At 43.6% G+C, this 25864-nt stretch overlaps 1 protein-coding gene across 1 annotated transcript; it reads left to right on the top strand.

Annotated features, from left to right (window-relative positions):
- Nucleotides 1-531: 531 nt before the first annotated feature.
- Nucleotides 532-22916, top strand: LOC147440792 (stress-response A/B barrel domain-containing protein HS1-like). The gene is made up of 2 exons (XM_086482636.1): nt 532-736; nt 22578-22916. Exons 1-2 carry the CDS (start codon nt 606-608, stop codon nt 22768-22770), a joined length of 324 nt encoding a protein of 107 aa, XP_086338762.1. The 5' UTR covers nt 532-605; the 3' UTR covers nt 22771-22916.
- Nucleotides 22917-25864: the final 2948 nt, after the last annotated feature.

Below are 25864 nucleotides of genomic sequence, written 5' to 3'. Positions count from 1 at the left end.
GTTTTTACTTCGTTAGCGAAGTGGCAATTTTTCGCTCCTTGGCCCCTAAGCAGCCCACGTGGCTGCACCTCATCTCACTGTAAAGCTCTAAAAAAAACACCGCCGACGCGCTGTAAAGCTCTTAAAAAAAAAGCCGACATACTGTAAAAAGCTGCGTCGTCAAGCAAAAAACACCGCCGATGCGTTGTAAAGCTCTAAAAAAAACAGCCGACGTACTATAAAAAGCTGCGCCGTCAAATTAACAATAAAAACACGACAACTCCCGACAGGTTGACATCAGGAGCCTATTGCCTTCTCCTCTCCCAACTCACGGCAGGTTGACATCACGAGCCTATTGCCTTCTCCTCTCCCAACTCACGGCAACTCCCGGCAAGACGAAGACTGACCATCAGGTTTTCTCTCTCTCTCTCTCTCTCTCTCTCTCTCTCTCTCTCTTTTTTACCATTGTGGCAACTTTTTATGGCAGGCCTCGTGAATCGTGATTTTATCACTTGTTACTTTATATCCGACACCCACTTTTTCAAAGCTGACAGCAAGTGATGCCCCATTAGCCTAGGCCATTACTCAAAAGCCGAGCGGAGCAGAGTGAGATAGCGAGAACAGCGATGGCGTCCTTGGTGAAGCACGTGGTGCTAGTGAAGTTCAATGAGGACATCACTGCGGAGCTGCGGGAGAGCCTCATCCAAGGTTTTCACGCTCTTCCTGGCCTCATACCCGACATCAAGGCATTCGAATGGTAAACCTCTTCTCTCTTTCCTCCCTGAATCTGTATGGAAGCTTGTCTAAGCTAAAGGGCCCCAGCGCATTTTGTATCCCATCAAAGCAAGCCTTGGTGAGCTATACTCATAGATGCGCATTGCATACTACTGTTTTGACTCCCCCGCTGGACATTTTGTCGCAACAAATTTCGGCGAAGACAGTGCTGAGCATGATTCTTGATTTTCTTTAGGAGTGAAACCATGTTGTTAGACGTAATTTCTTAGATGACATAGATGATGTCTTATGGTGGTGTGTGGACTCTAGTCCACACCACTTCATTTACGGATACCAAAAAACGCACGCAACACTACATGTATCGATACAATCAAGCTCAGCAGCATTCTATATGCGCTATAGAATGCTGCTCTCTACGTGTGTATGATGATGTCGAAAGCCAGTCCCGTTTCTTTACACAATTTCTCCCCAATCTAGAGTGCTTTCCTACATTCCAAGGCTTGGACGAGGGGATCAAGTAATGCTATTGGTACTTTTGCTTTAGAAGACAGCAAGGAAACCAATTTTAATATTGCATCTCCGAGTGTGTTTGGAAATTGTTGAAGGGCCATAGGTTCTAAGAGTGGCATTATTGATTCTCTTTAAATAGGAAAGGTCCTCCTTTAATTTTTCTGTGTATAAGGTGGAAAGAGAAGTGATGTTATGTATTTCAAATATGGATCTGACGTATGGAGCTGTTGCACAAAAGAGAGCGTTGGCTTCTGTGTTACGTCCAATTTCAGAGCATGCGATAGAATTGTGTATCATGAAGATGATGGAAGCTTTACGTACTCAATATGGAGCAACAACGAGAGATATTTCCTACTAAGAATTTGATAAGAGTTGGTAAAGCTAATAGCGTCTGATCATCTGGAAGAGAGGGATAGAGAGAGGAGAAGAGATAGCATAGACGATGAGAGGGGGGGAGGGCGGGGGGGGGGGGTGTTTGTAACAGACTTGGACACTCCAAGTCGAGATTCTACCACGACACCACAAGAATTCACTTCAAAATAGTTCATAGTTCACAATTGATTCAACACTGGCCCGACGGAGTTTCGTGCCTAGAGATATTGGCCCCAAAGATTGGCGCCCCTTTCGGTATTTCTTTTTGTATTAATCTGCAACTCAAAGTACAAGGGAGTGGGAGGCTCTCACTCTTAGACTTTGCGTCCATATGCCCTGAGCAGTGGGAAGCTTGCCCACTTATTTATTCATTACAAGGGATGCCAAAAGCAAAGCCCCTAAAAGCTGCCCCAAAAATAGGCTTACAAAGCAACCTTTTAATAATAAAGTTCTCTCTCTCTCTCTCTCTCTCTCTCTCTCTCTCTCTCTCTCTCTCTCGCTAAATAGCGTGTAATAAAGCAAGTCCAAAAGCTGTGTAGGAAATTCAGCCAAAAAGCAGAACGTCCGTACACTGCTTCCGCAAAAGGTGTTGCAAAACGCGGGCATCCGTACAACATGCCACGTCAGTAGCGTGAAATGCGGAGGGGGCAGTACAACAGTGCCACGTCATCATTTCAGTTGGTTCTCCCCGGGACTGTCCATGCCAAAGAGGAAGTTGTGTGTGTACACAGGCTGCCACGTCACTGAGTTGTGACATACCCCCCTCTTGAAAGCATTGTAATCGCCCTCGATTACACCTGCAAAACAAACAGAAGCCATAAACTGTCTTAGCAGACATCGACTGTTAGTACCGACGCACTAGGAACATACATCTAGCACATGTACCAATCGATAGTCCATCACACGACATCACAGGACATGACTTGACATCACAGGACATCACATGACAAATGACATTCAAGGATCTTAGACCATAATTTATCGGCAACGCAATTAGCAATCGCATCTAGATCCACTCAGGACCTCATAGATACCCGATTGACTAATCCCTATTGCAACCATGTCTATCGAGATCATTCAGACCAAAATGCTCCAGTCATTTCGTCTATCAGTTCCTTCACTTAAACAAGTCAAGAACAAATCAGTATCATATTATCGGGAATTCCAATTCATAAAGTCATTACAACAGAATACTGTCAGCTCTCAGTATCCCTGAAGCTCAAAGAGACATCAGTGATTCTAGTATCAAAAATCGAGGCATCCTTTGACAAAGGAGCGAAGTAACTCCCCTCTTGTGCATACCCGTTGCATCAGATTTCCGGCCAAGCTGAGTTTGGGGTTCCAATTGGAATAGACTATGCTAAATCAAAAGCTTCAAGGTAAAGATTCACAATCTGAGGAGTATCTGCTAGGTCCTCCTCCTCCATCCACTTCGCATCCAATGCAGGATAGTTCTTGAATTTAACCAAGAACTGCCTTATCACTTTACCCTTAATCTTTCTGTCTTAATGTGCCAATATCTGTTCGGGAACAAGGATCTCCTCGTTTTCTTCCACTTCGGGTTGCTCATCAGGCTTCCCATCTTCAGGCACAACTCCCCTCTTGTGCATACCCGTTGCATCAGATTTTTGGCCAAGCTGAGTTCGGGGTTCCAATTGGAATAGACTATGCTAAACCAAAAGCTTCAAGGTAAAGATTCACAATCTGAGGAGTATCTGCTAGGTCCTCCTCCTCCATCCACTTCACATCAAATGCAAAATAGTTCTTGAATTTAACTAAGAACCGCCTTATCACTTTACCCTTAAATCTTTCTGTCTTTATGTGTCAATATTTGTTCGGGAACAAGGATCTCCTCGTTTTCTTCCACTTCGGGTTGCTCATCAGGCTCCCCATCTTCAGGCACACCGCCTTTAAAAGGCTTCAGGAGACTCACATGAAAAGCATTGTGAATCCTCCAAGTATCGAGTAACTTCAGTCGGAAGAAGACATCATTTATCTTTCCGGAGATCTGGAAAGGTCCGCAGTATCGCATACTAAGCTTTGGAAAAACCTCTCGTTTCCCTTTTTCTTTCTTAGGCGTGCCTTCTCAAAACGTAAGAGCACCCAATCGTTCTCCTTCAATTTCAAATCGTGTCGATGGCGATCTGTTGCCTTTTTTGTCTTTCTTGAGATTTCTGCAAAGCCTCGCGGACCTTGGCAAAAGCCGTGTCCAAGTCACGCGTGTACTCATCGCCTTCAAAAATTTTATCTTTCGTGCTTAGGAAGGGTGGAACCTTTGTAGCACCTTCAATAATCTCAAATGGTGTCTTCCCCGTCGAAGAGTGTATCGTGTTATTGTAGGCAAATTCCACCAAAGGTAAATACTTTTCCCATTGAGTCTTCTGATCTGAAATGTAAGACTTCAATAAATCTAGTACCATTGAATTGGCAATCTCAGATTGCCCGTCAGTCTGCGGGTGGAAAGATGAAGAGAACTGCAATTGCGTGCCAATGTTTTATCAAATAGCCTTTCAAAACAAACTCGTGAATCTGGGGTCCTTGTCGGAGACAATCGTCTCGGGCATGCCATGTAATCTGAAGATTTGGGCCACAAACAGTCTCGCTAAGTGATCTGGCTTGACTGTTTTTTTCACGGGAATGAAATGAGCTTGTGTTAAATCTGTCAATAACAGTCCAGATACCATCGTGACCACTCTGTGTTCTCGGGAGATAAAAAATGAAGTCCATTGCAATACTTTCCTAGGGGCAGGTGGGTATGGGTAAAGGCTGTAACAATCCCTGTGCTTTATGCCTGTCAAACTTGACCTTCTGGCATACCAAGCAACTGCGCAAAAACTCGTCCACATCCTTCTTGAGTCTCGGCCAGAAGAAGTATCTCTCTACCCCTTTCAGGGTGGTAGCAATGCCGCAGTTACCCGTAAAAGGAAGACAGTGGCATTTGGTCATAACCTTTTCCCTCAACTGCTGTGTAACGCACAACATGGTTTTCCTCATCAAGTAGCCATCCCGAATGGAATATCACGCTACTATCTCCCCATTCCGTATCCGAGTGAAAATATTTGCAAAATTTGTATCTGTGGTATATTGATCGACCATATCCTCGAAGCTCCTATGATGTATCGCGGAAATAGCCAGAACCAACGGCTTCTGAGACAAAGCATCCGCCACGACATTCTTTTGTCTCTGCACATGGACAATCTGGAAGTGAAACTGTGACAAGCTGTTCGCCCACCGTATCTGCTTTTCCGATAGCTACTTCTGTGACAAGAAGTAGTGTAAACTCTGATGGTCTGTGAAGATAGTAAAATTCGGCTCGATTAGGTAATGTCGCCACTGAGTAAGAGCATGGATAACCGCCAAAAGCTCTTTCTCATAAATGTGTGCTGTCAATTCCGGCCTTGAGAATAGTCGGCTCTCGTAGGCAATGACATGGCCTTCTTGCATTAAGACCGCACCTAGACTACGACCACAAGCATCACAATATACTTCAAATGACTTCTGCAACTCCGGCAAAGTCAAAATTGGTCCTGTAGTCAATTTCTCTTTCAATGTCGGCAGTCACCTCTTTGGGTCCCCACGAGAAAGGGACTCCTTTCTGCGTCAACAAATGCACAGGGGAAGCAACCTCTGCAACCTTTCTAATGAACCGCCTGTAGTACGAACACAAGCCCAAGAAGCTTCTAACTTCATGGACATTCTTCAAATCGGGCCAGTCACGGATAGTCTCTATCTTGGCCGGGTCCATCTGCACTCCTGCTGTTGACACACAGTGTCCTAAAAAGTGTATCTCTGGTAGGAAAAATTCACTTTTCTTCGCATTAATCACCAACTTGTGATCTCGTAATGCCTGAAAGACTTGAAGCATATGTTCTCTATGTTCTGCCTCATCCTTGGAGAAAACAATGATGTCGTCAAAGAAAGTGCCAACAATAGTCTGTACTCTAAAAAAATCATGTCCATCATCCGATTAAATGTCGCAAGGGCATTGGTTAGGTCAAAAGGCATCACCAAAAACTCAAATAACTCAAAAGTCGTCCGAAAAGCTGTCTTGTAGATGTCTTCCGGCGCTATTCGGATCTGTTGATATCCACTTTTCAAATCGATCCTGCTAAAACACGAAAATCCCTATAGTCGTTCAAGAATATCATCGATCCTAGGAATCGGAAATCTGTTCTTGATGGTGATTTTGTTGAGAGCTCTATAATTATTGATGCACATTCTCCAAGATCAGTCTTTCTTCAAAACCAACAACACTGGAGAGCAGTACGGTGAACTTTGAAGTGCTAGGTTGGACAAGACCCTTTTCCAAGAGGTCTTTCACCTGGTTCATAATTTCTTCGTTTTTGAGCTCGGCTCACACGGTAAGGTGGCCGGTTCGGTCGTGTGCTTCCAGGTATCAGATCAATGGTATGATCCTCAGGACGAGCTGGTGGTAACTCGCCTAGCAGGCCCTCTGGAAAGCAATCGGCATGAGTGTGGAGAAAATCTTGGCGTTTTTATCAAGTTCAGACATATTTGTCCTATTCTCATCATTCAACTCTCTCAAGAAGATCGAGTAAACAAACAGACTAGATTTCATTAATTTGGAAACGGCCAAAGTAGATACAATAGGGACAGACTCGCCCTTAAGTTTTACATCAAGTACAATGGTTCTGCCCTTCTCTGTAGTCAAAGTCGCTTTTCTCGCCCGATAGTCGACCATGGCTTTGTTCTTGTGGTACCAGAGAATTCCTAAAGAGGACATCACAACCTTCCAAGGTTGTTATGTAGAAGTCCTCATGCCCCAAATACCCCTCACAATGCAACCGAAGTTTGCCAATGACGGGTGTAATGGCTACGTCTTTGTCGGGTGCCGCTAGAACTGCCTCTGCTAGTGGTCCCATCCGATCGGGTGTGATCTCGAGCCGTGCCGCCAATTCAGGTGAAATGAAATTGGCCTTGGCTCCTCCATCAAAGAAGATCAGGGCTTCTTGGTCTTTCACTTTGCCCCAAGCTCGGCAAAGTTCTGTACTCTCGTCAATCGTGCTTGGGTAAGTACCCATGCAATTTGGAACCAGTCCTGCTTTCTTCTTGCCTTTTCGTCCACGTTCCTCAGCTGCTCTCGAACCTTTAGGCCTGTCTTCATCCTTGTCGTTCTGTTCTTTCGGTGCCTTTTTTTTAGGGCACTTTGCGGAGATATGCCCAGTTTCCCCGCATCCAAATCACTTTCCTGATGTAGAGAGCTCTCTCTCGAGGAGTGAGTTTGGGTCGTGCATCCTTTTCTTTCTTTCTGGGTTGCTCTTCCTCTTTCTACTTTCATTGTTCGAAGTGTGTTCAGTCCTTTGCGTCATGATTTCATCTCTTTGCGTCATGATTTCATCTGTGGGGTAGGTCAAGCTGCCTGAATGAATGGCAAAATCCCGTTTCGCATGACTTATCAGTTCCTGAATGAAATCTGACTTTTGCTCTAAGTAGCGATTTCGGATCTCTGTAGGAAGTCCCAAGGTAAACCGCTCAATTTGTTCTTTGAACGAGATTAGAGGCTGGTAGAAAAGAGCTCCAGAATCTCTTGCAATATATGTCCAATGTACCCTTCTTCGTCATCCGAAGATGGTTCCAAGCAGTTCATATGTCGCGTTTGTACTCTCGAGTCAGCCAAGAAGAAATAAAAAGCCTTTTAAATTTCAGCCATTTAACTGGCGTTGTCTTGTTCAATAAAAGCGTGGACCACCAAGTTCGAGCATTTCCCTTGACGTAAGAGGTAGCCCTCCGAATCTTGGAGTGCTCTGAGTAACGCCCTCCATAGAAAGCTATGTCAAACTGCTGTATGAAGGCCAAAGCCTTCGAAGCATCTCTATAACCAGAAAACGTGTCAAATTTAATTGACTGTTCACCTTCCTTAAACTCTCGGACTTTCTTGCTTTTATCTTCCAGAAAGTCATATTGGTTGGCTTTATAAAAATTCTTCTTTGCGTGAAAGCTGCTGTTGTGAGAGTCTGAACTATTCGAAGACGAGTCCTCTGTAGAACTGTCAACAACTGGGCGAGATTTAGACTTCTTTGCCTTTTTCTTGCCCTTTCCGAAGCTTTGCTTTTTTCTTCGCTTTTTCCTTTTTTTGTCTTCTTTGCTCGAGTCAGAAGAGCTAGAAGAACTGTCAGAAGAAGAAGAAGAAGAAGAAGAAGAAGAAGAAGAAGAAGAACCGGGTACTCCTTCAAATCGAACACGCTTCAGAAGAAGAAGAAGAAGAAGAAGAAGAAGAAGAAGAAGAAGAAGAAGAAGAAGAAGAACTGGGTACTCCTTCAAATCGAACACACTTCTTCTGCTTTCTTGCCGATGCAAATGTAGACTGACGACCCAAATAACCCGGGAAGTCAGTTCCTTTCTTCTGCTTTTTGTCGTGCTTTTCTGCTTTGTTCTACACGTAAAAAATTTGAGAAATTCGTGCATCAACAACCTCTTCTAATTCTTGCTCTATATACATCCTTGGACTAGGAGGTTTCTTCAATGCCGCTTTGAGGGGTGGTTCTGTGGTTTGCCGCCACTGTGAATGCACCTCGTCGAAGGAGGTCTGGCTTATAAATTTTGCAAATTTCGGGTCCTTCGCAAAATTTAGCATCATCTTTGTTGCATTGTCGATCAATCGTCGACGCTCCATCTCTTCGAGCTCCGCCTGAGTAGGCTGAGGCGGGCCGTACTCCTCGCGTGAATCTTCTTCGTGATCTCTATCTCCGGATGCAAAGGAAGTCTACTGATCTCTGCTTGAACCCATAAGTGCCGCGTAAAAAGGATTGGATTTCCAAGTAGAAGAGAAATCGGCCGTGCTCTGATACCACTGTAACAGTCTTGGACACTCCAAATCGAGATTCTACCGCGACACCACAAGAATTCACTTCAAAACAGTTCACAGTGCACAATTGATTCAACACTGGCCCCGCGGAGTTCCGTGCCTAGAGATATTGGCCCCAAAGATTGGTGCCCCTTTCGGTATTTCTTTTTGTATTAATCTGCAACGTACAAGGGAGTGGGAGGCTCTCATTCTCAGACTTTGTGTCCAGATGCCCTGAGCAGTGGGAAGCCTGTCCACTTATTTATTCATTACAAGGGATGCCAAAAGCAGAGCCCCTAAAAGCTGCCCATAAAGAGCTGCCCCAAAAGTAGGCTTACAAAGCAACCTTTTATTAATAAATCTCTCTCTCTCTCTCTCTCTCTCTCTCTCTCTCTCTCTCTCTCTCTCTCTCTCTGTTGATGCAAAAACGCTAGGGCTGAAAATGGTTTTGCTGTTGCCGGATGTTCTGCAAATGCAAAACACTAGGCTGATCTGCTGTGTCGTGATGACGCCGGGCTGATCTGCTGTGCACAAATCTACAAGGCTGGTCTTGTAGATGAAAAATGCTAGGGTTGTCCTGTTGATGCAGAAAAACGCTAGGCCTCTTGGGTTCTGTTGAGAAGTTGCCTGCTGAGCGAGTGCTCTTGCTACCTCTTCTACCAGAAAGTGCTAGCGCTAGGTTTCTATTTATACAAACTTAGCAAAATTGCCCTACCTACTTTCCAACAAAAGTCACTTAAAAATAATAAGTGAAAAATGTCAAAAATAGGGAAAATAGGTCTATGCATTGTAAAAATGCTACTGACGGGTTCTGATTGTAATCTGATGATCATGCTATGTGCAACCGGAGGATATGCATCTAATCTAAGTGTCTGGACATGCATGGTCTGCGAAGAGACTCACAAAAGTGCCAGATCACTTCCTATTCTAGACTAACTTGACTGACTGAACCCTGGTCATGCTGTAGCTTGTCCACGGACACATAGGGTTGGATGTGTCATGTGACACTTCCGATCCAGGACGTGTTGGCCCCAAAGATTGGCGCCTCCTTCGGTATTTCTTTGTTATTGATTTGCAAGAGTTCAATTCCTGTTGAGTCGAGATCTTCCAAGTTCCAGATCTACGTCTAGGTGCCTGAAAGAATGGCCTTAAGGGCACTTATAAAGAGTACAAGGGTTGCTAAAAGCAGAGCCCCAAAAGCTACCGTCCTAAAAGCATAATAATCTAAAAGCAATTGCTCCAAAAAGCTAGTGCTCAAAATTGCTAGAATCAGCTAGCACGATGTGTGGAATTCCGTATAGGCGTCCATTTGGCCTGTAAGTGCAAAACACGAAAAGTCCATACAGCAGTGCCATGTCAGCAACCGGCAGCGCGAAATCCGTACATCAGTGCCACGTCAGCAACCAGCAGCGCTAAACGTGGAAGTCCATATTGTAGTGCCACATCATCAGGTTAAGTGTGATTTTCGGAAGTCCACTCCAAAGTTCAAGCTTTTGACTTTGGGTTTTAGGCCCCTACCGAGTGCTCCATAAGTTGGAAAGTATTTGTTTCTACTTCTTTAATTATTTAGGCACTCAGTGGGCACTCATTAGTTGGTAAATCTTTTCTCTAGGGTTTAGGTCCCTCGGTCGAAATCTGCAAAACATGGTCGAGTTAGTCTTATATGTCCTAGTGCCATGCAAATGATCGCAGATGCAAATACTGCATAGAGAGAACTGTTCAGGCACATAAGATTCTTCTTTGAGTAAGAGCTTGGCATGGACTAGGCGCATGGGTCAGATGACCTTGACGCAAAAACTGTAACCCTAAAACTCGTCACATACCGCCTTCTAAAATCAAAGCAATCATCTTGAATTGCAGAATACAAAATTTTCACATTCTAACATTCATGCAATCGATCATTCATTGATGCATTCTTGTGTCATGATGGCCGTGCACATAAAAGCTTGTTGTAGACACCTCGGTCTCAAAATCTTTGGTTGGAAATTGGAAGAGTGTCTGACGGGTACATCGTGAGACCAGACCATGCTGCAATTATATCTCCTTCCAATTTTTTTTGCAAGAAAGCTTGGGTAGGAAGCGAGCTTGAAGTTATGCGAGTTTGATTTGTGTGGTTTCTTGGTTAGGGCAGCCCACCATATCAAAGCACTTTTTTTGAAAAAAGAAGTGACTTGTAGCAACTTGGATTCTTCTATAAATTTTTGTTACTGAGCAGGATGTCACTCTTCTAAAAACTTGAGAGCATTGTGGGAATCTTGGACTCTTGCGAAGGTGGAAAATTTAGCTGTAGCACCACCATCCTTGAAAGGTTTTAAAATTGCCACAAGAGGTGTTGAGGAATGATAATAATGGTGATGGTGTCCATCCGTTGCATAAGGGGGTGCTGTTGGTGGTGGGGGAACATAGGCCGGGGGTGCAATGGAGATTTGTAGTGGTACTTCAGAAACCACACGTGGTTGTTCTCTTAAAGCCATGTTCTTGAAAATGCTTCCTAGAAACTGAGAGACATCTCCAGAGTTCTGTCGTGAGGAAAGAGTTCTGTCGTGAGGAAGTAGTCGGGTAAGTTCGGGGAGAATCAGAGGAGTAAATCTGGGACTGTTGAGGTGGCATAACAGGGTTAGGAGGGGGGATTCAAGGTGCTCAATAGCTATGCAAAGCTTCCTCAGTTGTGTCATCCGTCGGTCTCTGTCTTTGTTGTTTTGCTGAATATACCAATTGTCGTACCACATACTGGCATGTGTCTCGTCAAGGAGCCTGTAGGTGGATGGGCTCAATCGATTTCCTCCTTCAACAATGTGATCTCCTGGTGCTCCGTCCATGTCAATAGGATCGTGCTCAATAGCTATGCAAAGCTTCCAAATCAGTCGTGTCATCCGTCGGTCTTTGTCTTTGTTGTTTTATTGAATATACCAATTGTCGTACCACATACTGGCATGTGTCGTCAAGGAGCCTATGGGTGGATGGGCTCAGTCGATTTCCTCCTTCAACAATGTGATCTCTTGGTGCTCCATCCATGTCAATAGGATTGTGCTCTAGTTTGCAGAGGGCAAGGGAGCAGAGTGAGCTCTTATACCATTGTAATCACTTCCTCAAAACAATTGTTTGATATATATATATATATATATATATATATATATACACACACATATATATATATATATATATATATATATATATATATATACACATATATATATATACACATATATACATATACATATATATACATATACATATATATATATATATATATATATATATATATATATATATATATATACATATATATATATGTATGTATATATATGTATGTATATGTATGTATATGTATGTATGTATATGTATGTATATATATGTATGTATATATATGTATGTATATATATATATATATATATATATATATATATAGAGAGAGAGAGAGAGAGAGAGAGAGAGAGAGAGAGAGAGAGACGGATGACACGAAGCGATGAAGTTTCAAGCCCGGACACGTTGGCCCCAAAGTCTGGCGCCCCTTATGGTATTTCTTTGTTATTGATCTGTAGGAGTACAACTCCCATTGGGTCCAGCTCTTCCAGCTTTACGTCTAGATTCTTGAAAGAATGACCCTAAAGGCAGTTATAGAGTACATGGCTTGCTAAAAGCAGAGCCCCAAAAGCTATTGTCCTAAAAGCACGAGAATCTAAAAGCAATTGCTCCAAATAGCTAGCGCTCAAAATTGCTAAAATCAACCAACATGGCCTGGCTTGGAACTCGACTGCACCGTTCGTCTCTCTCTCTCTCTTTTACAATTGTTTTGAAGTACGAAAATTGTTCCTAAATGTGTAGATTGCAATTATCTCTGTGTTTCCATCCGATCCGTAGCCCGAAGTGATTATAGTGGTATCAGAGCTACAAACCGGACATAAACACATAGATAATTGCAATCTACACTCTTAGGAACACTTTTAGTACTTCAAAACGAGAGAGAGAGAGAGAGAGAGAGAGAGAGAGAGAGAGAGAGAGAGAGAGAGAGAGAGAGAGAGAGAGAGAGAGAGTGCGGTGGAGTTCCGAGCCAGAATGCATTGGCCCCAAAAACTGGCGTTCCGTATTTCTTTGTTATTGATTTGCAAGAGTACAAATCTTTTTGGTCTAGATCTTCCAGCTCTACGTTCCACTTATAAAGAGTACATGTGTTGCTAAAAGTAGAGCTCCAAAAGCTACTGTCCTAAAAGCAACTGTGTAAGGTGCACTGGAATGATTGTTTGCGCTTTGCTCAAGATGAGTGCTCCGAACTGTGCTCAAAATTCCTTTTGTTCTTATGGAAGGGAGACCCTTCGGTTCTTAATGAGAAAATGCTATGATCAAACAAAGTGAATGGACACTGTGCGTGCAAGTGTATGAGACTGAGAGATAGAGAGAGAAGAGAGATACGACACCAGAGACGTAAAACCCTCCTCCGAAGGCCCCACTCTCGTCGGTGAGAGTGGTCTACTTCTGATTGCACAAAGTGGTACAATGACGATGCAATGGATTTATGCAATCTGGGACTATGCCGATGACGACGACGATGACGACTTTAGGGCTGAAATCTGTGGTCTTCTATCTGCTGAATTTCGGGACTGTTTCAGTGGCTGAAAATGACCGTTTGGCTGCGTTTTCATGGGCTGAAAATGGGGGTCTTCTGTAACCAACTAGGGCTGAATCTGCTGCTGTCCAATAGGGCTGAAAATGCTGACCATCTGATGCGACAATGGCTGAAAACCAAAAACCCTGCTGCATCTGCTAACGCTAGGGAAAAACGCTGGCCTTTCTGGGATTGCTGGCGATCAAGGAATGGCTGAAAACGCCAGGGAACTGTGGAGGTGCTGAAGGTATGCAAAAACGCCAGGGCTTAGTGGGAAACCCAAAACGCTAGAGCTAGGTATCTGTTGCAGTAAGGTATTGCTGAAAACGCCAAGCAATGGTCGGGGTTGGCGATGGCAAAACTGAAAACGCTAGGCTTGGGGAGGGAGGTCGCCAAGACTTGCGGGTGCTGAGGGTACTGCGGGTTCTTGCTGAGAAGATGCCTGTTGAGCATGTGCTCCTGCTGCCTCTTCTGCCAAAAAGTACTAACTTGGGTTTGCTTATATATTAACTTAACAAAATTGCCCTACCTACTTTTGTTGTCACTTAAAAATAATAAGTGAAAATACCAAAAATAGGGAAAATAGGCTAAATGCACTGGAAAATTCCCCTGACTGAATCTGATGGATTCTGAAGGGAATACTGATGATCATGTTGTGTGCAACCAGAGGATATGCATATGCACTAAGTGACTGGGCATGCACGGTCTACGAATAGACTCACAAAAGTGCCAGATCACTTCTAATCTAGACTTGACTGGACTGACTGAACCCTGATCAATTTGTAGCTTGTCCACGGACACATAGAACTGTATGGCGTCGAGGGAGATTGCCAACAACATCCGGAATCCGGGAAGGGACTCTTCGCCGGCCCACTCTGATGTGTGGGTCGTGCGGGACTTGAACTTCATAAAGGTCTGCAACGCTTGCTTCTCTGGGCCGCGCTGAAAGCGACACAAAGTCTTCTGTGGCTCCTTCAATGCATCAACTTCGTTTAGAGTCATGCTTCTTTCTTCTTCAAGAATCTCCATGGCTGAAAATTCCTGAAACCATTTCCAATACAAAACCATGAACATACCCATTCCATGTAAAGCGAGTGGAAAAAATCTTGTCTTCGATAAAGACTGTGTATGCAATGTAGATGAACATAAAGACGGAGTGACAACCCGTTCATCAAACACATGCAAACAATGAGATCGAATCTTTCCCTTATGATCTAGAGCAATCAACTTTGGCAATTCACAATGGAAATGCCCATGCTTGGTGCTCATACTTTCATGTGCTCGTTCGGAAACTATGTTATGCCAAGGACGAGACATGGAATGTGACTTCCTTACATACATACTTTTCAGCTTTTCATAAAAAATCCGCATACATTCGTGCTTGTCCATGAGAGAAGCGTGCTCAACATACAATATGTTATGCCTAGAAAAAGGGATCACATAAAGATGCTGACTAAAATACAGGAAACGATCACGAATGAAACACTCGAACAATGCGTGCGTATCAATCATGCGAACACATAATACTTCCTGTGAGGGTTCTTTGGACCAAGGCTCGAGAGCCAAGATCGGTTCTTCGTGACTGATCGAATCGGCTACGAGGTTAGTTTTGCTAGAAAAAGCATCAACTAACACATCATCCTTGTGAACAATCACGTCTTCTTCCTGCAACTCATCATGCTTGTGAGAAATCACATCTTGATCATGCAAATCATCATGCTTATCATTATCAATCAAATCATCATGCTTATCATAATCATGCAAATCTTGTGTGTCATGCTTTGGAGAAAGAGAGACTGAGAGAGTCTCCTTCTCATGAATCCGTTCAATCTTGTCCTGCATATTAGCAATGAGAGATGGAGAATGAACAATGTCCTCTCCATGAATGACAATGGGAGAATCACTTTTGGCATTGAGATCGAAAGTGTTAGCCTCAAAATCAATGAGAGGGTTATTATCACGAAACCATCGAATGCCCAAAATCATATCACATCCTGAGAGAGGAGAAACAACAAATCTTCTAGTAAAGGCAGCTTGTTGAATTCCAAAGAACACATTAAGGCACTCCTCCGTGATGAGACGTCCATACCGGGAAGAAAGCCAAAGAACTCCATAGGAGATCTCGGACTAACTTCGAGGCGGGCTCTCTCAACAAGAGAGGGACTAATCACATCATGCATATTACTTGGGTCAAAAAATATGACAAAACGCTGCCCCGACGTACGACCATAACATTTAATGAGAGAATCATCAACGGGAGGGTCATGAGAAACTTGGGGCACACTCGTGTTATCATAATTGCATTGACAGAGGAAGTCGGTGCTGAGGATTCTTTAGATTCATTCGATTCAAGCTTAGGACATGTTCTTTTTATGTGACCCTTAATGTGAATGAAGACAATGACCTTCCTTAGAATAAGTGCTTTGCTCTTCCGACGTGATGTATCCTCCTACAATTCCTTGTGCTACCTTTTCATATGGAGTAAGCTTAGGTTTAGCAATTGTGTTAGCCTTACCCTTAGATTCATTAGAAGAATTCTTTTCTGAGAGACTGTTGGAAGATTGGTTAGAAGAGTTACCATTCTTACCATTCTTACCGTTCTGAGGCTTCTGAGAAGTCTGCGAGGTACTTGTGGATGTCTTGTTCTCCTTAGGCTTTCCCTTGTTGTGCTTCATCTCCTGTGCGAGAGCAATCGCTACCGCTTTGTTGAGATCGATTGGATCGAAGACTTCTACATCAAACTTGATATAGTCGTCTAATCCAAAAAGGAATGCCTCTTTGTGTTCATCATCCGACTTGAGTAATTGGGTATCTAGCTGCAAAACACGATCAGAAAAAGACATAAGTGGCATACCATTTTGCTTGAGAGCGCGCCAATCGTCCTTCAATCGTGCGAGGTACTGAGGCGCCTTGAGCTTGTCTTGGAAATCAGCCCAATTGAAGAAAAGGGGCGTGAATTCATCGGCTTCCACTAGGTGCGCGGATAACTGTGCCTCTTGCCATGCGTGGTACCAATTAATGGCATCACCGGCAAGGTACATAGCTGCCGTCTAAACTTTGCTATTTCCCGTCTTCTCAGTTGTCGCAAAATAAGCATTAAATTGATGCAACCAAGAATGAATAACCGTAGCATCCATCTTACTGTCATACTTACTGAAAGTCAACTTCTCTGTGACTGGATGGTTGGAATCCGCATCGTGGCTTGCGCCACTTGAGGAACTTCCACGATCTTTGGGTGGGTTGGGCTTCGAGGCAAGTACTTATCGAATCAATTCTGGAGTGCGTAGTTCTCGTTGAGCCTCACGCTCAATCTCGAAGGCCGCTCTTTGAGTTGCCTCTTCCGCCTTTCTTTGTTGTTTCCTTTCTTTGCGCTCGTCGCGCTCGCATTCTAAAGCAAGGCGATTTGCTTCTTGCTCGCGGTCCTTAGCAAGGCGATTTACTTCTTGTTTATCCATCATGGCCATCATCTGCTTGACCATTGCCTCCATAGGGTTTGGTACACTTGGTGGCGTAGATGGCGAAGGGGGAGCGTCGAAAAAATCTCCCGGTGGGGAAAATTCTTCGTTGCCTCTCTCTTGCTCATCACCTGTATGCAAAGTATCCATTCCGCTTCGGGTGACGACCATGCACTATGATCTTTGGTCCTTAAGTCCACGAGGAACTTGGGTTCTTGAGGGTCTTGGGTTCTTGGGTTCTTGAGGATCTTGAGGTTCTTGAGGTTTTCTTTCGCTTGCAAACCGTGTTTGAGAAGGATCTTCTCTTCACCCGAGTTCTACTCTTTTCCGCGGGCGCACCCCTTGGCGGCCTTGCGCTCACACCAAGGTTGCTTTTCCCACCTCACGTCGATTGCCCGACCGCTAAGTGCACGGTCCGCTCTCAGCTCTCAACGAGTGAAAAGAGACACAAGGGGAGGCTGGACAAGCCCTTGTTTCTTGGGATTCCTGTCACTCTTCAAAAAACACGATTAGGAATCGACACGCACAAGCGAACTTGGGTTCGTGCGACCGCAACAAGCAAAAAAAAATTCTTGTGATTCTTGTGTTTCTTTCCTTGAGTGATACAGAACATTGCCAAAGCTCTCATACCAATGTAGGTGCAACGGAATGATTGTTTGCGCTTTGCTCAAGATGAGTGCTCCGGACTGTGCTCAAGGTTCCTTTTGTTGTTATGGAAGGGAGAGCCTTCCGTTCTTAATGAGAAAATGCTATGATCAAACAAAGTGAATGGACGCTGTGTGTGCAAGTGTATGAGATTGAGAGATAGAGAGAGAAGAGAGATACGACACCAAAGACATTGTAAAACCCTCCTCCGAAGGTCCCACTCTCGTCGGCGAGAGTGGTCTACTTCTGATTGCACAAAGTGGTACAATGACGATGCAATGGGCTGATGCAATTTGGGACTATGCCGATGACGACGACGACGACTTTAGGGCTGAAATCTGTGGTCTTCTATCTGCTGAATTTCGGGACTGTTTCGGTGGCTGAAAATGACTGTTTGGCTGCGTCTTCATGGGCTGAAAATGGGGGTCTTCTGCAACCAACTAGGGCTGAATCTGCTGCTGTCCAATAGGGCTGAAAACGCTGACCATCTGATGCGACAATGGCTGAAAACCAAAAACACTGTTGCATCTGCTAACGCTAGGGAAAAACGCTGGCCTTTCTGGGACTGCTGGCGATCAAGGAATGACTGAAAATGCCAGGGAATTGTGGAGGTGCTGAAGGTATGCAAAGACGCCAGGGCTTAGTGGGAAACCCAAAACACTAAGGCTAGGTATCTGCTGCGGTAAGGTATTGATGAAAACGCCAAGCAATGGTGGGGGCTGGCGATGGCAAAACTGAAAACGCTAGGCTTGGGGAGGGAGGTCGCCAAGACTTGCAGGTGCTGAGGGTACTGCAGGTTCTTGCTGAGAAGATGCCTGTTGAGCATGTGCTCCTGCTGCCTCTTCTGCCAGAAAGTACTAACTTGGGTTTGCTTATATATTAACTTAGCAAAATTGCCCTACCTACTTTTGTTGGAAAGTCACTTAAAAATAATAAGTGAAAATACCAAAAATAGGGAAAATAGGCTAAATGCATTGGAAAATTACCGTGACTGAATCTGATGGATTCTGAAGGGAATACTGATGATCATGCTGTGTGCAACTAGAGGGTATGCATCTACACTAAGTGACTGGGCATGCACAGTCTACGAATAGACTCACAAAAGTGCCAGATCACTTCTAATCTAGACTTGATTGGAGTGATTGAACCCTGATCAATTTGTAGCTTGTCCACGGACACATAGGATTGGATGTCACGTGACAAACTGCTCCAAAAAGCTAGCGATCAAAATTGCTAAATCATGCAGCACGATCTGTGGAAATCCGTACAGGTTGCCACGTTGCCTGTACAACAGTGCCATGTCAGCAACCGGTCGCACTAAACGTGGAAATCTATACTGCATTGCCATGTTAGCAGGTCAACATGATTTTTGAAGTCCACTCCAGAGTCAAGCTTTCGATTTGGGTTTTAGGCCCTTGGGCTAGTGCTTCATAAGTTGAGAAGTATCTGTTTCTTCTTCTTTAGTTCTTTAGGCCCTTAATGGGAACTCATAAGTTGGTAAATCTTTTATCTAGGGTTTAAGCCCCTCGGTTGGAATTTGCAAAACACAGTCGAGTTAGGCTCAAATGTCCTAGTGCGAGGCAAATGATCACAAATGCAAATACTACATAGAGAGAATTGTTCACGGAACAACAAATTTTGGCTTTTACCAACAGCTTGGCATGGACCACCTTTCTAGGGAGAGGGAATCTGTGACTGGCCAAACGGATGCATGGGTCAGATGACCTCGACGCAAAAACCCTAACCCTAAAACCCGTCACACACTGCTAAAATCCAAAAACTTTAAGGTACAACTCAAAACTAAAGAGAATTTGCGAAGTTCTCCAGCCCCATCCACTTCGCATCGAGAGTCAATAGTGCCCTTGCCAAAGTATCCGGGGGACCTAGCTTACCGTCTATTCTTTTCTTGTGCCCTGTGACCTATCGGCAGCCCTGCTGGCCTCCCTTGTCCACTGGCACCTCAATTTGAATCATTGGAATTCTTTGATGAACCATAAACTGATGCCCTTGCTTCCTAGAAAGTGTTGGATGAACTATCAGTTGATTCACTTACTTTTTTGGAATTCTCTGATGAACTATCATGATGTTCACTTGGTTCGTTCTTTTCCTTGGAAGACTCTTGCCCCATTGAGGTGGACACTGGCTCGTCTGTAGGGTAGGTTAAGTCAATGAGCCGGCATGCATACCAAAACCTTGCTTGTCATGTTTCATAAATCTTTGAATGGAGACATACTTCTTTTGCAGACAATACCGTTAAATCTCTTTTGGCAATCCATAGCAAAACCGCTCAATCTGGTCCTTTAAAGTTATCCTCCGAAACGAGGACATTGGCAAGTAGACATCCAAAACCTCTGGTAGTAGTCATCCAACATGTCATTCTTATTGATTCTCAGATGATGCCAAGCCGTAATGATACATATTCTTCTGTTATCCGGGAGAAGTGAGAACTCTCTTGAATTTTACCCCGGTAGTGTCAGCAGCAGCAGTCGTAATTGTGGATACCTCAGGTCTATCCATTGGGCATGTCAAATTTATGCCGGACCACCCTTGGCCACTTGTATGAGCAGCTTGTTATCAGCATATAGAGTCTCTCTCTCTCTCTCTCTCTCTCTCTCTCTCTCTCTCTCATTCTTAGATGTCCTGTCTCTTTCTACCTGAGTGATCTCTCTTCTCCACAGGTGTGCCTTGTTCATGTATGTGGCATTGGTTCGAGATAGGAGTCGAGCGTTCAAATGTTCTGGAATAGAGCTTTTAAGCTCTAACCCCTTGTCCTCTTGGCCAATCTTTCCAATTGGCCATGCCATGTGACCAATTTGTGACCACATCTTGGTGTTGCTGGATGCCCACCAAAGTGTGTCGCGTAGATCCACCTCCACAAGCAGCTGGTAAAAGCGGTGTCACCTGCAACAATGTCATGAGAATCTTGATCTGAGAAATGTGCTGCAAAGCAAGAAGAGTATTCTTCGAAGTGGTAGTATGAGAAGAGGAAACTAGGGACTAGTAAAGAGAATCATACTACAAACGGAAGCTTGGCCAAAAGTGTCGCAAAGTGATGACGTGGTTGCCCGAGAGCAGAAACCCTAACCCTAAAACCTGCAAACCCTAAAACCTGCCAGAAACCCTAAAACTGCAGAAACACCCTAACCCTAAAGGTAGCAAGGGAGATCCCGGAAAATGAGGAGACATGATGACGTGGCACCGTACGGCAGAATCCCGCTTTTTGCGGCGTAATTTACGGCAGGATAGCCTGATGCTTTTCTCTACGCAGAGAGGGAGAGAGAGAACTCCTTTGCTTTATTTTTAGAAGCTTAAGAGAGAGCTTGTGAGAGAAAAGAGCCTTTGCTTTATTTTCAGGCTTTTGATTTTAAGCTTTTGGGGCTCTGCTTTTGGCAACCCTTGTAAATGAATAAGTGGATTGGGCTCCCACTCTGCAGAGCATCTGAACGCAGAGTTTGAGAGTGAGACCCAACCACTCTTGTACTTTGAACACTGATTAATACAAAAAGAAATACCGAAAGGGGCGCCAGTCTTTAGGGCCAATATCTCTAGGCACAGAACTCCGCCGGGCCAGTGTAAATCTATTGTGAACTGTGAATTGTTTTGAAGTGGTTATTTGGTGCTGTCGCGATTGATTCTTGACTTGGAGTGTCCAAGTCTGTTACAAAAAGTCTAGTAGCCATATCCTCTGAAGTTATCACCTTGCCACATACGACAAGCTTATCTTGAAGCTGCTGCAAGCGAGAAAGAAGAGCCAGAAGGGAAGAGAACTGCAAGAATTGAAGATTCAGCAGATTCTCCAAAGCAAGGATTTGACTGGGGGTAATTGCTTGGTACTTGTTGCAAAGGTACTCCCCAATCTTATGTGTTGGTTAAAATGATGTAACAAGTAAAATCACAGAATCCACACACTTGATGCAAAAATACCAAGTATTAACCATGGCTTGTGGAAAAACCTATGATGAAGTCCCACATGGGTAATCTGCAAGTAGAAGAGGTAGGCATTACTTGTTCGGAAGCAGTATTTGAGGAAGCTGGAGCCTGAGGTAGAAGATGCTCAGATGCGTTGAAGCATGAAAACTGATGCGAGGATAGGGGAAATGACCGGATCATCCATAGAAATCGAGAAGTCTTCAATAGAGCAAGGTATTCCGGCTGTACACACCAAAACACAGCAATCCGATAGCCAGGGAGAACCTGGCGGTAGCAGCAATCCGTCGAGGATAAATGCTGGTGCGTGATGGAATTGAGAGGGAACTGGGTGAAAATTAGCAAAAACGAGAATTTGATTATGATATGTCGAGGCCACACGGGAAGAAGCCAAGAAGAGAGCTCTTGTCGAAGCCGAGGCAGGAGGAGCCGGCAAGGGGCAGAGAGATCAAGGTTGCAAGGCAATGGAGGGGGGTTGCAGGTGAACACGCTGCCTGGCTCTTGGGAGAGAACGATCACTGGATAGAACGTTGCAGTAAGGCCATAGCGTTGATTAAGAATGTTGCCGCTGGGCAGAAAGCGTGAAAAACTTCAACGCTACTGGCTGAGACTCCTAGAGCTTTGATACCATGTCAAGAGTTTGCAGTGAAGAAGGATAGACATAGCACGTGAAAACATGAGAGAGAGAGAGAGAGAGAGAGAGAGAGAGAGAGAGAGAGAGAGAGAGAGAGACAAACTGGTGACGTGGCTACCCAGTGCACACACAGACCCACCCCCGGCTGGCATACCCTCGGAGAACCTGGCTGAAATACTGAGGTGGCATGGCAGTACGGCAGCCTTTGAAAAATCAGCCACGTGGCACTGCTGTACGGAAACCCGCTTTCTGCGGCGCTATTTACGGCAGGACAGCAGCAGCCTTTGATTTTGCTTTTTCTACGCAATAAGCAAGAGAGAGATAGCATTGTTTTTGAAAGCTTTTGGGGCTCTGCTTTTGGCATCCCTTGTAAACCCTTTAAATAAGTGAGCATGCTTCCCACTTCTCAGAGCTGGCAACACAATAATTCCAGAGACGATACAAAAATACAAGCTGAGGAGTGAATGGAGCCTGGCCACACTAACACCCAACATAGAAACTCGAAAAAATATAAAATTGGCAAAATGCTTGGTACATGCTCTTTATGTGCCTAGAATCCCTACTAGGAGGATGAAAGGGTGGCTAACCCACAACCAAGGGCCTAAGTGCACAAGTGCACTAGAAAGCAGGAGTGACAGCATTTGGAAGGTGAACATGAAACTCTAACATGGTCTTGGGGTCAAATTGTTTACTGATTATTTATTAAAACTTTTTTTTGGCAGTTTCGATCTCAATAGAAATTGCAAAACACCGGTTTTTCTGTTTTTGTGTTTTGCCGTTTTCTTGTTGGGTGGTGACAGTGCACCCTACCAAGATGGTGCTGTATGCGGGCATGGAAAAACCGGTCACAAATGTTGCATTTTGGTGCCTGAAACAGCTTCCTTGCTCATGTGATTTGTTTCATTCTGACAGGGGGACAGATGTAAGTGTGGAGAATCGGCACCAGGGATTTACGCATGCATTTGTTTTGACATTTGATTCACCTGAAGGTCGGAATGCCTATCTTGTTCATCCCTCGCATGAAGAGTTTGCGGACAAGATTTTAGCAGCTGTGGAGAAAGTGACGATCTTTGATTACAATCCTTCCCCAGTGCAGTGCCAATGAAGCTGGATACACAAAAAGGCAAAGCAAGGAAGCTGTCATTTTCAAGTTCAGAGCAGAAAAACTTATGGTTGTACCTATGTCTCAAACATTCTCTAATTCGGTCCTGAGATGCTGCAGCATAATAATAAGGCAGATTATTTGATCAAGTTTTTATGTGTTTTCGATGATTGCAATGAATATTTCAAGTACTTACACAATGTGAGGCACACCATGTAGAAACTATATCCTCACTTTCATCTTCATGTGTGGCCAATATGCTTGAATTTGCTTTTCAATCTCCAAAACAAATGGTTTGCGAGGTTCCACAGTGGCTAGTACAAGAGCAGTAGTTGAATTACCTTTTCAAGAATAGTCTACTTTAGATTTGGCTTAAAAAACTATGGAATGCCATGTTGCTTACAAAATAGCACTGTGTCCAACCGATGGTTTGATTTTGAGACCATTAAGCCTTTGCAATTGGACAACACTTTGATGCAATTTATGCTCGATGTGGAAGTATGTTTTATATCAACCTCATTATTTTCTCAAACTACCAGAGACATAGTTAGCTAGATGTAGCTTCCTTGTTTGCCCAATCATAGGGTCTAAGGTAGCTTGTCAAACTAAAGGTCCTGCCTTTTAAGAGTAGACTATCCATTGTAAGTTAACCTCTAGCAAGGTGGCAATGGCTTCAGTTTTGAAGTTTTAAATGGGGAGAAAAAAGAGATGCACGCCGAGACGAAAAGGTATCATTTTCTTACTCTAGTAGCTCACCCTTGACTTAAAGGCATTTTAAAAGCAAGAGGGTGGTTCCAAGCAAGGTTGCTTTTTGACATTTATTCTACTTTTTTTGGTATTTTTGGCCGTTTTTTAATGGGTGAAAATGTAAGATACTTTGCAAAAGATACACTAATTTCACAAAAAATAATACACTTCGGGAAATTTGAAGGGCATAGTCTTTGAGATGGTGGTGTACAAAGGAGCATTCCACGTCCTTTTAAAGTTCTAATTTCTAGCTTATGCTTATGTTAATAGCACAAACTACAAAAGCAAAGTGCAACTAAACCTCGCTCAATGTTGTCTTATGAAGAAACACACAACATGGATAGTCTACGTCAAAAAGAAAAAATACATATAAAGACCCTACATGTAACATTATTGAAGTCCAACCAAGAGGTTATCTCCAACAACAATTTGCATCTACTAGGAAAGACACATTTTACATACCTTTAGTAGAGAAAAAGCTATATCATTTTATTTTTGGAGCACACTTCTATTGAAGTTTCATTGCTCATGGAGATAAAGGAGGTAATGATATTATATGAGGAGAAAAATGATAAAGACAGAGCCCTCAATATTGAAGAGAAAGAAAAAGAAAAACATAACAATGCGAGAAGTTGCGACCGTTTTAACTTCCAGGTTTTTGTATTCATGTTATGAACAAGAGAGTGTTAATCTCTCATGCTAATTATGTGAGTGGTGGTGGGATTTTCTCAAATTTGTTAACCGATGCTATTTGTCGATCTTCCCACTTGATTAAAGCTTGTCAACATACATGATGACGCGTACGTAAATCATGATAGTCTAAGATTCGCTCAGGTTCATGCGATTGGATAGGAGGTTCAACGAAATAACCCAGAAATATTTGCTGGTCAATGACGTCGTCATCCCCATGCAAGTATTTACGTAAACGACTTACATGAAATACCGGATGAATACGAATGTGCTGGTAATGAGAGTTTGTAAGCTCCATCACCAACTCGCATGAGTATCTTGAAAGACCCACAATATCTCGGAGATAATTTAGGTGTTGGCCCAGTCTTCAGACTTTCTAAATGCTTTGATACCAGTTTAAAGCCCTGACAAACAGCCTTGGGAATACGTCCTTCCTGCCACCCTTATGTAGCCCCTTGGCCGTCCATACATGGTATTCCCCTATCCACACCTTGGCAATCGGCCCTTGGCCCAGTCTGCGCCCCCCAGGGTTGCCCTTGGCATGACACGTAAGTCCCAAGCTCCCACAATGGCATGCGCAATAGGGAACCAATGGTACTTTCACCATCTACTACCCTAATTTCTACTTGGATTCCCTTTCATGAGATACCCTCGTCTATTTCTCTATTTCACAAAGAAAAAGAATTGGGATTTAATAATAATAAAACATCATTGGATCGTTTTTGTAAGCAATATTAAAACACTTGCAACACGAATTGGCATTGTAATTCAACAATCAAAACTTAACTAGATTTTCCAATATTGAAACCCCGTCCCAAAAATCGATGCCATTTAAATGCAAACTATTGAAACATGCATCAAGGGAGAGTAAAAAGGAGAGGTCTTTGAAGAGGCATAGCCATCAAGAATTAGAACTTTGCAATCCACATTTTTTAATACTATAAAAATTATATGGCTCTGAGTTTTGTGATCTCCGAAAGCAATTGTGTGAGAAAAGAAGAGAGAATGGAGTGGCATGCTAAGTACATGATCTTCACTAAGACCTCTATGGTGTAGGGAAAGGACGCTTACTGTCCTTTCCTAGTAATCAGGGTGACCAACAGAGGCTGGGAGCACTAATTACTAGGAAAGGACAATAAGCTTCCTGTCCCGATTGTGAAGAGTCGGGGGGAGCAGTGAAGAAAGCACCAAACAAGAGGAAGGGAAAAGACAAAAAGATGAAGCCCTCTACAATGGCTAAGTGGAAAGCACATAAATATCATGATCAAGAGGAATGCTAGCTACCTTCTCACCCCAATGTCATTCAATTTCTAGATATAATTCCAGAATATATGATTTTCAAGGCAGATGCATAGGGGAGTCCCGATATCAGACGACTACTACGATGAATACACAAAGTTTGGGGATTCTATTAGAAGTCGTGTTGGGAATCGACCGGCATATAGGTGCATGAAGGTAATCAGGGATCAAATGAAGGAAATAGTTCATAAGCTACATTTTGCTCTAAAAATACTGGATTATAGGGTTGTGGTATTATTGGAAAACAATGCATCAAGTAGCTAAGGTAGGGTGACCAGAATAATAGTGTGGGAGTAAGAAGAGGCTCTCAAGAGGCTATTCATCTAGTCAAGGTCACTCTCGCATACGATGTTTAGCAAGT

Source organism: Adiantum capillus-veneris, chromosome 15 (assembly GCF_014529385.1).
Source record: "Adiantum capillus-veneris isolate H3 chromosome 15, ASM1452938v2, whole genome shotgun sequence".
NCBI lineage: Eukaryota > Viridiplantae > Streptophyta > Polypodiopsida > Polypodiales > Pteridaceae > Adiantum > Adiantum capillus-veneris.
This window is presented reverse-complemented; position numbering and strand designations above follow the sequence as displayed.